General features: G+C 34.3%; 1 protein-coding gene across 2 annotated transcripts in view; it reads right to left on the bottom strand.

Annotated features, from left to right (window-relative positions):
• Positions 1–809: 809 nt before the first annotated feature.
• The window catches only part of LOC120532914 (ints3 and nabp interacting protein), a 31,814-nt gene continuing 17,535 nt past the window's right edge, over positions 810–15,088 (bottom strand). For both annotated transcript variants that reach the window (XM_039759402.1, XM_039759403.1), the window contains exons 3-5: positions 11,434–11,530; positions 8,599–8,689; positions 810–3,279 (exon numbers count right to left, since the gene is read on the bottom strand). In XM_039759402.1, coding sequence (XP_039615336.1) covers positions 3,184–3,279; positions 8,599–8,689; positions 11,434–11,530 — 284 coding nt within the window. In that variant the 3' untranslated portion in view covers positions 810–3,183. The remainder of the gene's footprint in view (positions 3,280–8,598; positions 8,690–11,433; positions 11,531–15,088) is intronic.

Genomic DNA, 15,088 nt, shown 5'->3' on the forward strand with positions numbered 1-15,088 from the left:
GCCCTGCTATTCTGGAACTACATGCATCCTTCAGAATGAGGCCTTCATAATATCAATTGTGTTTAATAAATGAAGCTGAAAAACTCAGAAGCTTTTGAGGTTTGTACAATAAGAATGTTTTAAATTTTTAAAACATTGCATCAGTTATTTCTCTGATAGCAGAGTAATCAAGCAAGATAAAAATTTCATGAGAAAGGGGGCACTTAGATACTGCTGTTTAATACAACAAAGACTCCATAAGAAAAAAATGCAAGAGATTACTTTATGTGCAAGAAAATAATTATATTAAAATTAACTATCCTCACCAACCTGACAAAAGCTTGTACTTTAACATTTTTATATTGCACATTTCTATTTATAGTTACATAGCATTGCATGTATATACGAATGTTCACTTTATTTTAAAATCCTAATAGCCCAATACAGTAATGCGCAGAACTGGTACCCATCAGGGCAGCATCAGGCAGCAGTATCCACCCCTGGATGTATTCTGTGTCATCATTGCATACACTCACTCTTGAGGTTTACGGCTGCCAATGAACCCAGCGTTGCACATCACTGAGATGCAAGAGGAAACTGAATAAACAGAAATCTCTTTAAGCACATTGGTAACTAAAGACATTCTTAGCTTGTAACCACTATGAGACTTCCCCAGAAGGGAGAATAAACAAGATGAAGGAGATACTGTGTGGTCTGATTAATTCCAAAACGACTCATCAGAAGCATGTTTAAAAATAGACAAGTGGTTTATTTAGCATTATGATAAAGCACACAATAAATCACAGGAAAAAAAACAAAACAAAAATCGGTCATGTTTAACTGCATCAGATATTTTATTAAAGGAGTTACATCAATGCTTATATAAAAAGAAACTATACATAGCATAAATTACATAACAGCAAATGCCAAATACTGGGTGTCCCACTCGGGAGTACAACTTTAAAAATGCGAATTACTCGCAAACGCGTGAACGTAAAGGCGAGCTGTAAGAAATGAACATACCTGTATTTAGTGGAAAACAAGTCCACATTACAAAAGGTGCTGAAAATGTCCTCCCCCAACGTCCGCGCACAAGGAAACGCGACGCTCCATATTTGAGAATGTCCTCTGCAACATGTCACTGCCGATGGTAGCAATTTCACGCTCAATGTTTGCTTTCAGATATTCTTTGGTCCTGGGTTTGCTTGCATAAACCTTGCCCTTTAAATATCCTCATAGAAAAAAATCTGGGGGAGGTAAATCGGGCAATTGAGGTGGCCACAAACCTTTCGAGATCACCCTGTCTCCAAAAAACGATCGGATCTCTTCCATACTGGCATGAGAGGTATGGCACGTTGCCCCGTCCTGTTGGAGGTAACCTTCTTGAAGTTCGTAGTCGTCCAGTTGTTTCACAAATTCGTCAAATATGGACAAGTATTGGTCGATGTTCACAGTCTTTTCAAAGAAAATTGGACCAATGATCCGAGAACGAGAAATCGCACACCACATTCCGATCTTCTGATCATGTAAGGGAGCCTCGTGCAAGCCATGGGGATTTTGCGAGGCCCATATACGGGTGTTTTGTGAGTTTACATAACCAGAGAAATGAAACCACACTTCATCAGTGAACCAAGTGATGTCTAGCAGTATTGCAAAAAATTGGAAAAAATTGAAGGAACCATTGGCAGTATGTCACGCGTTTCTGAAGATCTGGCGCTTTCAACACGTGAACAGATGTAAAGCGGTACGGCTTGATTTTCCCTTTCTTGGCGGCTCGCTGACAGGTCAACTTTGAGTACCCGGTTTCTTGAGCTAACCGACGTAATGATTTTGTTGGGGAATTTTTCAAACGGTCCGCAATGTCTTGCACAGTCTCATCCGACATCCGAGGCTGTCCTCCAGAATGCTGATCAACCAGGCTTCCCGTCGCCGCCAACTTTTTGGCCAATTTTGTGATGGTTTTGAAGGTAGGCAGGTTTCTCCCTCCAAATTTCTTCAAATATTCCCTCCGACGCCGTTTTGCTGACCCGGTGACCCAGTAGGTCTTCACAATGAACACTCTTTGTGGTATGGTATACTGCATGCTTGCTTTCGCCACTCTGCAGGGTTGGTGTCTGGGGCTAGACGGCCCGGCCGCTGCCGCGTCGCCTGCTATAGTGCCCGTCTCTTTATGACACAGAATCAATTCTTCATTAAATAAGGAATAAGGAACCTTGCTGCATGATGATACTTGCACGCGTTGCAGAGTAATTCGCATTTTTAAAGTTGTACTCCCGAGTGGGACACCCTGTATTTCAATCCATTCTTGCACAAAATTGGACTCAAATCATGATGCCACTTACCAGATTTGTGTTTGTTTTTTCAAGAGTTACAGTATATCAACATATTCACTATATAGTACTCACTATTTTTCCACTAATGTGATCAGAGTAAATTTTTGTTGCAAACTTACAATTACAAGCAATATAAAATGTAAGAAGAAAAGGAAGTCATCTTAATCATGGAATAATGTAAACATTTCATTTTGTTATTCCAATTTACATATTTAATTTAGATAAAATATCTACAATATCATACTACTGCCAGATCCTAGTCCCTTAGCTTCTTATTAACTTTAACTTAACTGCAGTTTCCATGACATTATAAGCAAGACCACTGAGACTTTACAGTGAGTTATTAGAGAAAAGCCTTTATATTTCCTTTATAAAAGGCAAAAGCATTTCTAAATAAAACAGGGAGAGAAATATCATTGCATACACAATATTTCTCTAAGGAGACAGTCATCTTCAAAACTAAAAAAGTAAACATTCAGGAAACTCCATCCATCTATCCTCTAAAGCTGCTTTATCTACGGCAGGGTCACACAAATTTACATTGTTTTTATTTAAGTAGAAAATACTTTGGTAATTATCAATAATTTAAAACCACTCTCATTTACTAAACTAAATATGAAAAACACATACAGCATCAAACTTTGAATACTAATATTGTATGCCACCTTGCTTGTAAGAGTTTACTTTTAATAAGAGGTTTTGCATTTAATTATATATAATAAATAACAAAACATGGCAAATGTCCAGAAATCCCTCCAAAGAAAGCTGAAGATCATTTTTCTCTCAAATGTTAGCTGGTCACTTTTTGAAATTTATTATTTCCACTAGTGGAAATTCACCTTTGTTTTTCTTACTTTTATAATCAATCATCTTACTCTGGGTCAAGTCTCGGCAAGACTGGAAGAATAAGATTTCCAAATGAGGAATCCTGTGTTATGAAGAAGCCAGAGGAATGGGCATGTGCATGCTGGAAAGAAACAGAACAATTGTCAAGTTTAAGATTAATTATTCCAAAACAGGTCGTTCATTTAGTCAAGTGTATTACATATAAATGAAAAAGTCAGAACGAAGCAGGTTAAAAAAAGTTACATTTTTGCATAAATATACAGCGTTAGTTATAACCTGAAAATAAGGGGAAAAAGTTATACTGTCAAAAGTTTTTTTCTGGCAGCTTTAAACAGAATTATGCAGCTTTAGAACATATGTAAAATAAAATAAACTCAGATTATCAGTACTCCAGTTACAGTATCAGGAAATGACTGGTTTCAAAGGTATTTATCCAGATCTGGGACTGAGGTACAAGATGTTAGAGATGAAAATGAATAAAATGTCAAAACACTTAAATGATTAAGAAATTTCTCTCAAAAAAGATTTCTGTGGTTACTTTCAGTACTTTGTGTCTGATAAATCGCTGTTAATAGGATATTGTATTTATAACAAAACCATTCGAACATGCTTGAAAATTTGGCAGAACACTTTTTCAGCAAATTAGGCAATAATGAAATGCATTTTGAATTTGTGGTTACTGCACCAACTTACATTTTCTCTTCAAATAATGTACAGGCACAAAAGAAACACATCATCTCTATGCTCATGTTATACCATGCGTGGCACACAAACCACCTGGCTGTTCAAAAAGGGGCATGCTGTTGAAGAACTTCAAGCACATTTAGCAGGACTCATTTTGAATAATTACCTACTGGCTAATGCCTCTTACAAGAATGGATATTGTTCAAACTGAAAACTAAAAGGATGAAAGGACTATGTTAGTCAATGAAAATAACATAAAAAAATGTATTATACATTTCTGTAGCAAATATAAACAGTGGGACCTGATGTTATAAGCTTTTTCATCTTTTGCTTATCAAAAATTAGGAATAGGTTACAAATACATGAAACTATTTTAAAAAGTAATCAAGGTCTTACACTGTAAGAGACACAAAATAGCACAAATATGTCCTAATGTCACAGATTAACATGCCTGTCACCTAATGTAATGCCTGCTTTAAAAAAGATAACCATTTAAATTAGATGTGTATACAGAAAAACTTGGACTATATGGCATTCATAGCATTATATAAAGCATGTGTCTCAAACAAAGCTTTCAGTGTTTGATCTTTTTAAATGCAGAGTGTTTTGAAAGGGTACAGGAAAAAATAGCATATAAAATTAACAGGGTAATCTGTTTAGTAAAACTTGCAGGGAGGAAAGCTTTGGGAAGAAATGTAATGAGAACATGCTATAGCAGCAGATTTTGGTATGCATCAATTTGACATCTCAATCAATTGTCAGTAATAACCTCCTGTAGAGGAAAATGCACAAGAGTTATGTTTATTGTTGTGGGAATTTGCTTTAATATAGCTGATTTATAGAGCCCCATGTAGACAGGCTTATCTGCATGGGAACTGCTGTTTTAAGCAAAGAGACTAACTAGCTCAGCACAAGCAGACCCAACAGGTCAGCTGCCAATCACCAAAGCAGAGTGCACATTCGCCGTACTACTTGTTATTGGAGGTGTACCCCCTCCACTGCTAACCCTTGTGGGAATATGGCAATCTCCAACACCAAGAGCTTTTGACAATATACCTTAACCCAAGAAAATACTATGAAGTCAATATTATTATAAAGCAAAATTAATAATAACAGCAAAATTAGGAAATGTATTTTAAAAGAATCTTAATAGGTTAGGAAATGTATTTGAGAGAGAATCTAACTAAAAATACTTATTTGGAAAATACAGATAATGGAAAAGCAATCTTTTCTAGTCTAGGTGCAGAGTTGCATTGGATTTTCTACAGTCAGCAGAGCTCTTCCCAATTTCTTTGGCAAATCATACATCTTATCCGAGTGTCTTCATCATTCTTTTATTCCCCCTTTCTCTGTTCACTCATCTGTGCACATAATGCATCCCAAATTTTAAAGTCTTACTTCGCATGGAATTAACAGTGATTATAAGAATAATAAATAAGTGTTGGTCTTTCTCAATCTGTTTTTTTTTTTTGGATTATAAAAAATTATCTAAAAGACACAAGGTTCAAGGCAGTAAGGACAGAATTTAAATCAAGTGATAGTAGTCACTTAAAAAGATACATACTGTAAGAGTTTGTTTGAGAATAGCCCCAAAAGGTTAAAGTTCAGGTGATCTGGAGTGCTGGCTTGTTTAATCATTGTTAGCTCACATAATTCTGTTTTTGTTTTGTATTTGCAGATCATGTTACCATTTTACTATATTATTTCACACTTCAGTATTCTGAATTTGAACATTTATTTTTCATATGGTGTATGTATATGCCAATACAATATAAGATAAATCTGTCTGATTCAATTTCATAAACAAGTTTGAAAACTTAATTTTCCAATGTCCACAAAATTTTAATTCCCAACCTTAACATGTAGCACTGATTACAACATTAAATGGTCATATGTAAAGCACACACTTCTCTGAAATGGGAGCGGTTGTTGTAAAGGGCTCTCAAAAAAACAAAAATATACTGTATTAGAAACTAAATAGTATTTTTTCCACTATAAGATAAAAATTAGCAGAGGGTATATAACATACTGCTAAATTGAGTAATGATGCTAAAATGAGTAGTGATGCTCTGATGCTACAAAATGGATCAAATGAATAAAATGGACAGAATTAATATACAGTAAACTGACAATAACCAAGATAACGTGGATCCTCGCAATGTTGTGGTAACACATCTTCATAAATGCCCTTGATAGATTTTATATTACATGTCCTTTCAAATACCCCATTAATTTATTATAATCATTTTACACTACAAAGAAATGGTGCCACATGCGAGTCTGGGCAATGCTTTATGGGGACTGTTTTGAAGGGACACAAGGGAGAAGATAAACAAGGTGGCACGGCTTCTGTAGTAACATGTCTGTTCATATCCTCACACCGTGACCTTCAGTAATACTGATGGTTTCTTTATTGTGATTATGTAACATTACTTCTATTTATTATTTATTTTATTAATGTTCATTTATTTTAGTTCTATTTATGTTACTCATGTTAATTGTATGTTTTTCTTTTATTCTATTATTGTAAAGCACTTTGGCCACAGCATTCCTATGTTGTTTTAAATATACTATATAAATAAATTGACATTGACAAAAGGAAATAACATCTAGGTCTGTATGATGTCCAGTTCACTCCATCCAAGCTTATAAAGGTGCCCCAGACTTTAAAATGCTGATGATCAACCAGCAGGGTCTTTGGGACAATTTCAGAAAAATACTCGTAGGAAACTGAAGAAGAGCTAGGAGCTATCCTTCCATTCTGTCAACACTTAGCATTAACATTTTATTTGTCCTTATAAACGGGGATTGTCGTGGCTAGGAGTTCCACTCTTCTTACAATTAATGTTTGTTATTTTATTATACATACAAAATTAATGAAAAGTTAATATCTACAAGTACCGTGTTTTTTAATTCAACTTTAAAATATCACTTTTAAGAGAGTTTCCATTTAATTATTTTGCTTTGTAAGAAAATTAAAAAATAGAATATCATTCTAGATAATATTTTAATGCAGAGCAATGGAATTAAGAAGGCAATTCCTTTATATCTAAGGAATTATACATGTTAAATCCCAATTGCTTTTATTATTAACAGGCATTTTCTGAGAATTGGTATTGAAATATGTATGTGTGTTACTTGAAGTTTAATCAAAATATGCAGTAAAGAAAGAAAGAAAAAAATAGAAACAACAAATATTTTTGGGGTGTTTCGAATGGGCTAACTGTGTTCTAATCCCTTAACCATTACCACCAAGAAAACAGAGATTACCAGGAAACAGGTTGATTATATTTGTGAAAAGAATATGAAAGGATTTTAACTTTAAGTAAGTGAAGTATGTTTCTTAGAAGTGTACTTGTAAATATCATGGAGGGACCATTATCTATGTTATTTACTTAGAGCATGTGAACTGTGTAAAAACTGATGAAAGTGTTTCCTGGCCAAGGCCAAGGACCCATATTCAAATACCCCCCAACTCCAAACCAAAAGTCTTTGTGGATAATTTTTCCCATCAAAAGTGGAAAAAGTACAATTTAGTGATCTAGCTGACATGCAAAAACTTTCTTAGCCACTTTTATCCTAATTTTTCTAATTGTGCATATAGCATATAAACAAAAATGCATTTGAAATGTGTTGGGATAAATGGTTAAATTAATTACATTTACTTTTATTTTATCAAACAGCTTCATTATTCGGTCATACATCTTCATTGAGCACAATATTATTTTGACAGTGGTCAATAACTGCAACTAAAAGTAGAGAAAATTAAATTTCTTTGATAACTAGCAGATAAGCAGACCATAATAAAATCCACTGCTGCCATGAACATACATTAAAAACAAAGGTGACTGGGTGGTTAAGTAGGAGCTTTGGGGGGCAATATGGTACTGCTTTATCACAGCACACATGTCTAGAATGGTGTGATAATAGAAGGGCTGAAGCAAAGAGTTTTAGTTACCTGAGTAAATGGAAGCACTGCAAGATTTGGATGTGTTCTCTTTTTAATTTAAATCAGGCAACTTGCAAAGAAGTAACAAACTTAAAAAACACTGCACAGCCACAGATTAAGAAGTATTTGCTGGGAAATCCAAAGTGTCACTTGTGCTCTAAAATGGATTATGATGCACCATTCAGGCAGAGGTTTAAATCCACTACCACTCTATATATAATATGTAATCATTGGATCTTAATCTGATTTTAACATGAAAAGGCCACCCTTAACAGTGCACATTTTAAACCTGGATCCAACAGAAAGATGTGCTATCACTTAACAACTTCTATTCACTGGGCTTTGTGGTGTAAAAATGTCAAAAAAATTATAGTATTATTTGTGTATTGCTTTTTAAAAGTTTCAGCATTTTTCATGAGAATGCACATATAATACCTCCACTTACAGTTTAGTTATTGTTCTTTTCCAAAATGAGTGTTGCATTAGGTGTCCTTTTATTGTCTACATATGACCATCCTTAGTTACTAAAGCAATCACTAAAGATATACTATATTCTGCAAATTGATCAGGTTAAGAAAAACAAATTGCTAAATCTAATAAAGTATCCATCAGGTTATGACCCAAAGACAAGCCATTATTTCTAGCTATGCTATAGACCAAGTGATTACCCCATCTGTTAATAGTATGAACATGACTAAAAATAATGTCTTAAGAGGATGCATACAATCAGAGTAGCTGGTCTAACAACAATATTAATCGGGCAAGTATCACATATAATTAGTCCTAATAGTAAATCATAAAACTTACCTGCAAGGCTGCTTTCTGTTGTGCTGCTATGTGCTGCTGTTCTGCATGATCCCGGAAATCTTTGTTAAGAGCTGGTCTTGAGAGTGGAATGCTGAAAAAAATGTAATTTGACTAAATTGAGTTGATTTTCTATTTAAAAGGGTTTTACTAACATTTGTGAAATGATTCTTACACAAGCAATTACTTCTCAGTGTATACATTTCCACAAATTTCTTCTTTTTGTCAGATGCACCGAGTCTCTTAAGTTTCTTATTAATTTATTATAATCATTATTTCATTTCTAATTTAAATTGTTAGAGTATATAGCAAAAATACTATCTGTGACATGCTGTAGGTTGGTCAAATCTACAAGCAAGAATTTAACTTTACACTGTACACAAAGAAAAGCATGAAATGGAACTCATCTTTATACTTGTGCAGAGCATTGTATATTCTGAAGTGAATTTGGTGCCTTAAGTCTTAGAAACAAAACTAAAGACCTCATTTATAATTCATCAGTGAAAAACAAAACTGAACAAGTAGCAAGAAGCTAACCAGAAATTGACCTAACACAAGCAGTCACTAAGAAGATTCGGGTAAAAAAGGTGAAGGTCAAAACAAAAACACAAAACAAAATTCTGCCCAAGACAATGAAAAAACAAATCAACCAAAATTATTTAATATATATTAATAAATCATGTTTGTTAACAACATACATACAGACTGTTAATGCTGCTTATAACAGACACCTACAAAAGGGGGTTACCAAACGTCTTGGTTTGCTTATCATTTATGATCATGTTTCTAAATATAATCCATAATAATGAAATGGAACAGGAAATGTAGACATTTTTTTGCAGTCTATGAGAAATCCTTTAGAGGTACCAGGCATAAAAATTGGATAAATAAATTGTTGGACATGTGCCCATCTAATCATAATTAGAGGGTACTTGAAATCACTAAAGAATAAAAAAGACCCAATAATATTCATTAGCTCCACAGGGAACTATTTTAAGTCCGGCAACAAGTATCATTCCTCATCTAAGTTATGGAAACGTTTTCTCAAGTAAATCGTCTCAGTCTTCCTGTTTTAAAGGTAAATGATTATAACAGCTGTGGAGAGACTGCGCCCTGCCTGGGGTTTGTTTCCTGCCTTGCGCCCTGTGTTGGCTGGGATTGGCTCCAGCTGACCCCCGTGACCCTGTAGTTAGGATATTGCGGGTTGGATAATGGATGGATGGATGATTATAACAGTGGCTAGGAATCTTCTGGTTTTATTTTTTAACTTTTGTCCTTTGTTAATTAACATAGATCTATTCTCATTTTATTTGTACTTCAGGGTGTGATTTCTTAACTCTTTCAAGGCGGATGTTGACTTTTGTCAAAATTCAGCAGTGAAAGGATGATAATCCACTGTAAACTGTGATAAAACTCTCAGTTTCTGTTTTCGTTTGATTCTCTTTGCTAGAAGGAAGATTAGCTTCATTGATTTGACCTCAATTTCCTGAATCACAATCTGACTCTGTCGGACTCCAATTTTGATGCAAGTGATCTGGAGATGGAGATTGAAAATTAAAGTGAGGTACCAGCATCATCTAATCAGTTCCCAGCTGGTCGTGGTGCTGAACACGTTTGTGTAGCTGGTACCCTTACGAGCACTGTTTGCCTGGGACGATCATCACTTACGAGGACAAGAGGTACAAACCAGATTATGTCTCAATCTGACTGTCACAGCCACCCACCTGCCCAGTGATGACAGCCAGGCAGCCGGTTTGCCATGCATTCCTGCTGGCCATTGAGCCGCACCCGCGCAACCACTACTGTCAGAGATGCCGAGCAAGCACCGACAGCAGTCACGGCATGCAGCAACAGAAGTTTTATGTTGATTTATGTCTGAAACCATTGCTTTGTGTGCTTTTCAGAAAATTGCATTTTTGGGAAAAAATATTCAGCCCTCAAAGAGTTAAATCACAAAACCTGCTGTTGCTCTTCAGTTCTATTTCAATCTTGTATGCAAGATTTGCTAGTGAGAAAGGCATTTGGAAAGTGCACAGAAAATTAATTCTCCATCATCCTAAATGAACATCATGTTTCAGCTGTCATGTCTGCATTAGGGACTGACAAATAGCGCACAAATTTAAACAAACTGCTCATAGTGCATTTGGTAGAAAATCCAAACATCACTTGTACTCTGCTTCCTAGACAACATGACACATCAGCTTGGGTCTTTGATTCCATGTTTTTCTGCTGCTTTGGAGATTTGAGCCTACTTCAGAAGGTCACGCTGTACTGTCATAAAAATCAAATCAAGTGCCAATCTTTATTTAGAAATTGTTACTGTAATGGGTATACAAAAAGGCTGTTGCCTTACTGTTTAGTTATCCTTATTAACATGGTATGCTTTCTGAAGCCAGATTATTATTATATACACCTATTGAAAAAACATGTTTAAGGCAAAGAGTTGGATTTCACTAGATGGGGCAGAAGGGACATGCTTTTTGCTTTTTAAGGCAAACCTTAAACGATTCTGGGGTTCACAAACTGATTTTTAAGTTCAAAATCTAAGTTGTATTATCAGGAATGCAGGTATGGTTTATTTATGGAGTGCGCAGTATCATCTCTCTGCTGCTACATACTGTATTCGCAAAGAAATATTCTTTAGTACAGAAAAGTACCAAACTACTGTATAATACTTTATTATGTATTGTTTAACAAATGGTGATTTTTATTTTCTATGTATTCATTAAAATCCTTTATATACTTCAACAACAATATATATTTTTATATACTACATTACTGCATTCACACACAACACACAGCTATAGTAACTCCTTTTTTGTAATATGCTTTTACTACCTGGCTCCAGGATTATTCATAGACTGGCTCTGCATTAGTCTTCTCTTTTCCTTGTCTAGTTCTGCCAGGATTGCAACACGATTTTTGTTCTGAAAACCTGAAAAACAAACAAATGTTTAAATGTGAAAAAAATAAAGAAACACAAAGCTACAGATATTCAGAATGCGAGTGGAATGCCATGGCAATTTGTAGTCTAAGGAAGATCACTGCATTTTAGAAATTTTCAGTAATCTGACTAACTTCATTTGGAAAACATGTACCAGTGAAAGGGTAACAAGGCATATAGATCATTTGGGCTGTCATCAGAAATTACCCAATTTTAGTTTCCAATTAATGCTGAGGGACAATCTTTTTCTAATTATAGAATTTAAATTGTACACTGTTTAGACCTTTATTAATTTTAAACTGTTATTATACTGTATTGTCACTAATCAAAGTGATGTACCTTTTTCTTGTATATTATATATCCATTCAGAAAAAACTTTAAAGTTAAACTTTGGTAGAAGGGAATAAAAATAGTAGCCTAATTAGCCTAATGTAATACAAAAAGTACTTAATGTATGGCAGTGGAACTAAATGAAAATATACCACAAATTTCCACTGTCTTAATTAATATTTTAATACATCAAAATTATTAACTTATAGTGGGTTATGGTTTTAATATGCTTGTTGCACCATTATAAAGTTTATATACAGCACTTCATCAAAAAAATATAGTATAATTGTTTAACATTTTCTAAAATAACCTACAGTATGCACTTTCCGTTATTGAAAACACAATTGTACTGTTTAATACCACTTCAAAGTAATATTAACAGTGTGTAACTAACAAAGGTGATTGTTTTGGTACCCAGTACAAACATTACATAAATCAACCTTTTTACTAACAACTAATGCACCTCTAGTGTCATTCTGGCCAGCCAGTCACATAACAGTGATAGGCCTCAGGTTATGGGCTTTTACCACATATTTTGAATGGCTATGTCAAGTATTTGAATTTGGATAACATACCAGCCACCAAAAAGTTTCTGACAAAGAAAGCAAAACACTTTAGGTCTAGATATCAGCTATCTATGTTAGCTTGAAAACTTAAGAAACTAATGATACTGAACCAGATTCAAGCATTAGTATGAGATTTATATCAAATTTAAGAACCACAGAATATATGTTACAAAAGTCTTTTACATGAAAAGTTGGCTACATGTGGAGATTTTCTACAATTTTCTGAAAAATTCCAAATGGCTCTTGATAAGCTGTTACTTATGATTCCTTAGTCCAGTACAAAAAAAAAAAAAACCCAGTCACAGAGGATGCACAAACCAGTGTGTTTCTTTGTGCCGGTCCCAAGCCCGGATAAAAGGGGATGGTTACGTCCGGAAAGGCATCCGGTGTAAAATTTTGCCAAATCAATATGCGGACAACAATTTTGGATGATGCTGTGGCAACCCCTAATGGGAGCAGCCAAAAGAAGAAGAAGAAAAAAAAAGTCCAGTTCAAAAAAAACTAATTATGTTTTAGCTTCACCATGTTTAAGTTTATAAAGAAAAACACACACAATATTAAATATAATTTTATATATATGGAAGGAAAGAAGAAGCTATACAGAATAGTAGACAACTTCGTGCAGGAAGGTAGAGGCATCATTTAGTATTTTAAATACCTAAAACTGTGCACTCTCTTTCCACTCTGGTTCATAATATTGTGTCTTTTTTAAAGGAATGTATGTGTGCATTATTTATTTTATTTAAATGAAGTCTTTTTTTAGCTTAAACTTAATCTACATTGCACTTTGTGTTTATTGCTTTTGGATGGTGTGTAAATATATGGATAGATCTACAGTGGCCGATTTTATGTTCTATGTTCAGAAAGAAATATCAAGCAAAACAATAAAAAAGCGCATCCCTTTAAAGAAAGCATTATATTCTCATCCAACATGACAGTAGTGTGCACAGTTTTAGATATTTAACCTACCTATTAAATGACTCTCTGCCTTCCTGCATAAAGTTGTCTACTATCCTATACACTTCCTTCATTCCCTCATTTATACTGTATGTTACAGGGTCTGTAATGACCTTTGCAGAAGCTTTTAAGTTGAAAAAATAAAATATGCAAAACTACAAAGACTAATGAATTACATACTTACACCAAACATATTTATAAGTAAAAGTACATAAATACACCATGATATAATACACTTGTTGACATTTTTCCTTTTTCTTTACATATTTCATTTTACTGTTTTCTATTTTTAAACATCCGTACACCATGCTTTTAAGATTTCTATTTCCTGGAACATTAGAAAAGAATATGTACTGAAAGGCCTTTGAGACATCAGAACTCTGTGAAGACATGGAGAAAAAAAATCTAATTGATGCATTTTTTCAAGATTTGTTTTGATTCTGTAAATGATGGAGTTGTGTGTTTTAAGGTTTTCATGCACTAGGCTAATAGCTTAGGTAAGAATGATACATTTCCCATTTGTGCCATAATGGCTGTTTCTAGCAGTGTTTTATGTGGGTGTCTGAGCAAAGATGTGTCTTACATGTTGCTCCAACAGTAGTTAAGCAAAAACCATGTGGTTTAACAAATAGTTGCACAAGTGTGGAGAGAGCAAATCATGAAATTCATTTTAAGGCAGATAAAAAAACATTTTTTAGCTGATTAAAAATGTCTCTCAGAGTCTAAAAAAAGCTAGGCTTGTTTTACATTATCAAGTGCTGCTACCCTGACCTGGACACTGTCTGCATGGACACAGTGCATTTTTCCTGTCTCTGCATGAGTATTTTCTACCACATTTAAAAGATTTGCATCTCAGGCTAATTGGCAACTATAATAAACTGTGTAAGAGTAAATGTGAGGGTGTACACGAGTATTCTCTGCACTCAACAGGCACCCTTTCCAGGGTTGGTTATCGTTATTTGTTTAGTGCTGTTAAGATAATCTCCAATTCCAGTGTTCTGAATTTGATATAAGGTTAGAAAATGAATGATGAAGTACAGTATTACTATTTCATTTATACCACATTACAGATCTGTCACCCTCTTAAATTTTGAATTAGCTGTAAATAATTACAAACTGCAGTAATAAGAATTGAATATATAATAAATTCTGAAGTTCAGTAGCCTCACAATGTAGAAGATGCTTTGAATCTGTACGTGCCAGGTAAAGTCAAGTCCACATATTTATCTGGACCAATACATGCACTACTTGTCAAATGTTTTAGAACACCTCAGTTTTTCCAGTTTTTCTTCAAAATGTATTTAGTCATTTGAAATACAACGAATGAACTAAATTGACGAAAAGGTGAGCTGTAAACTGTCAAAGGTTTAAATTTAAAGTTTAGGTTAACAAAAACTGAAAAAAGGAAATTTCAGAATATTACAAATGAGTCTTCTTCAGGGAACAAATAAGTTACATCTACATATATTTTGCACCAATTAGTTAATTAAGCCTTGCAAGTCGAAGCAAACAATTTGCACAGGTGTCCCAACTTCTGTCGACTACTTAAAAACCCTCTGTCTGTTTTAAAGCAGAGTTGGGAACAAACAGTGTTACTACACCATCTTAAGTACTACTTGGACAATATTACACAGTAGAAAGTTATAAATTCCAGTGATAATGGCAAGAAAACAGCAATTAACAAATGAAATATGAC

The sequence above is a fragment of the Polypterus senegalus genome, chromosome 7, assembly GCF_016835505.1.
Source record: "Polypterus senegalus isolate Bchr_013 chromosome 7, ASM1683550v1, whole genome shotgun sequence".
NCBI classification, from domain to species: Eukaryota; Metazoa; Chordata; class Cladistia; order Polypteriformes; family Polypteridae; genus Polypterus; species Polypterus senegalus.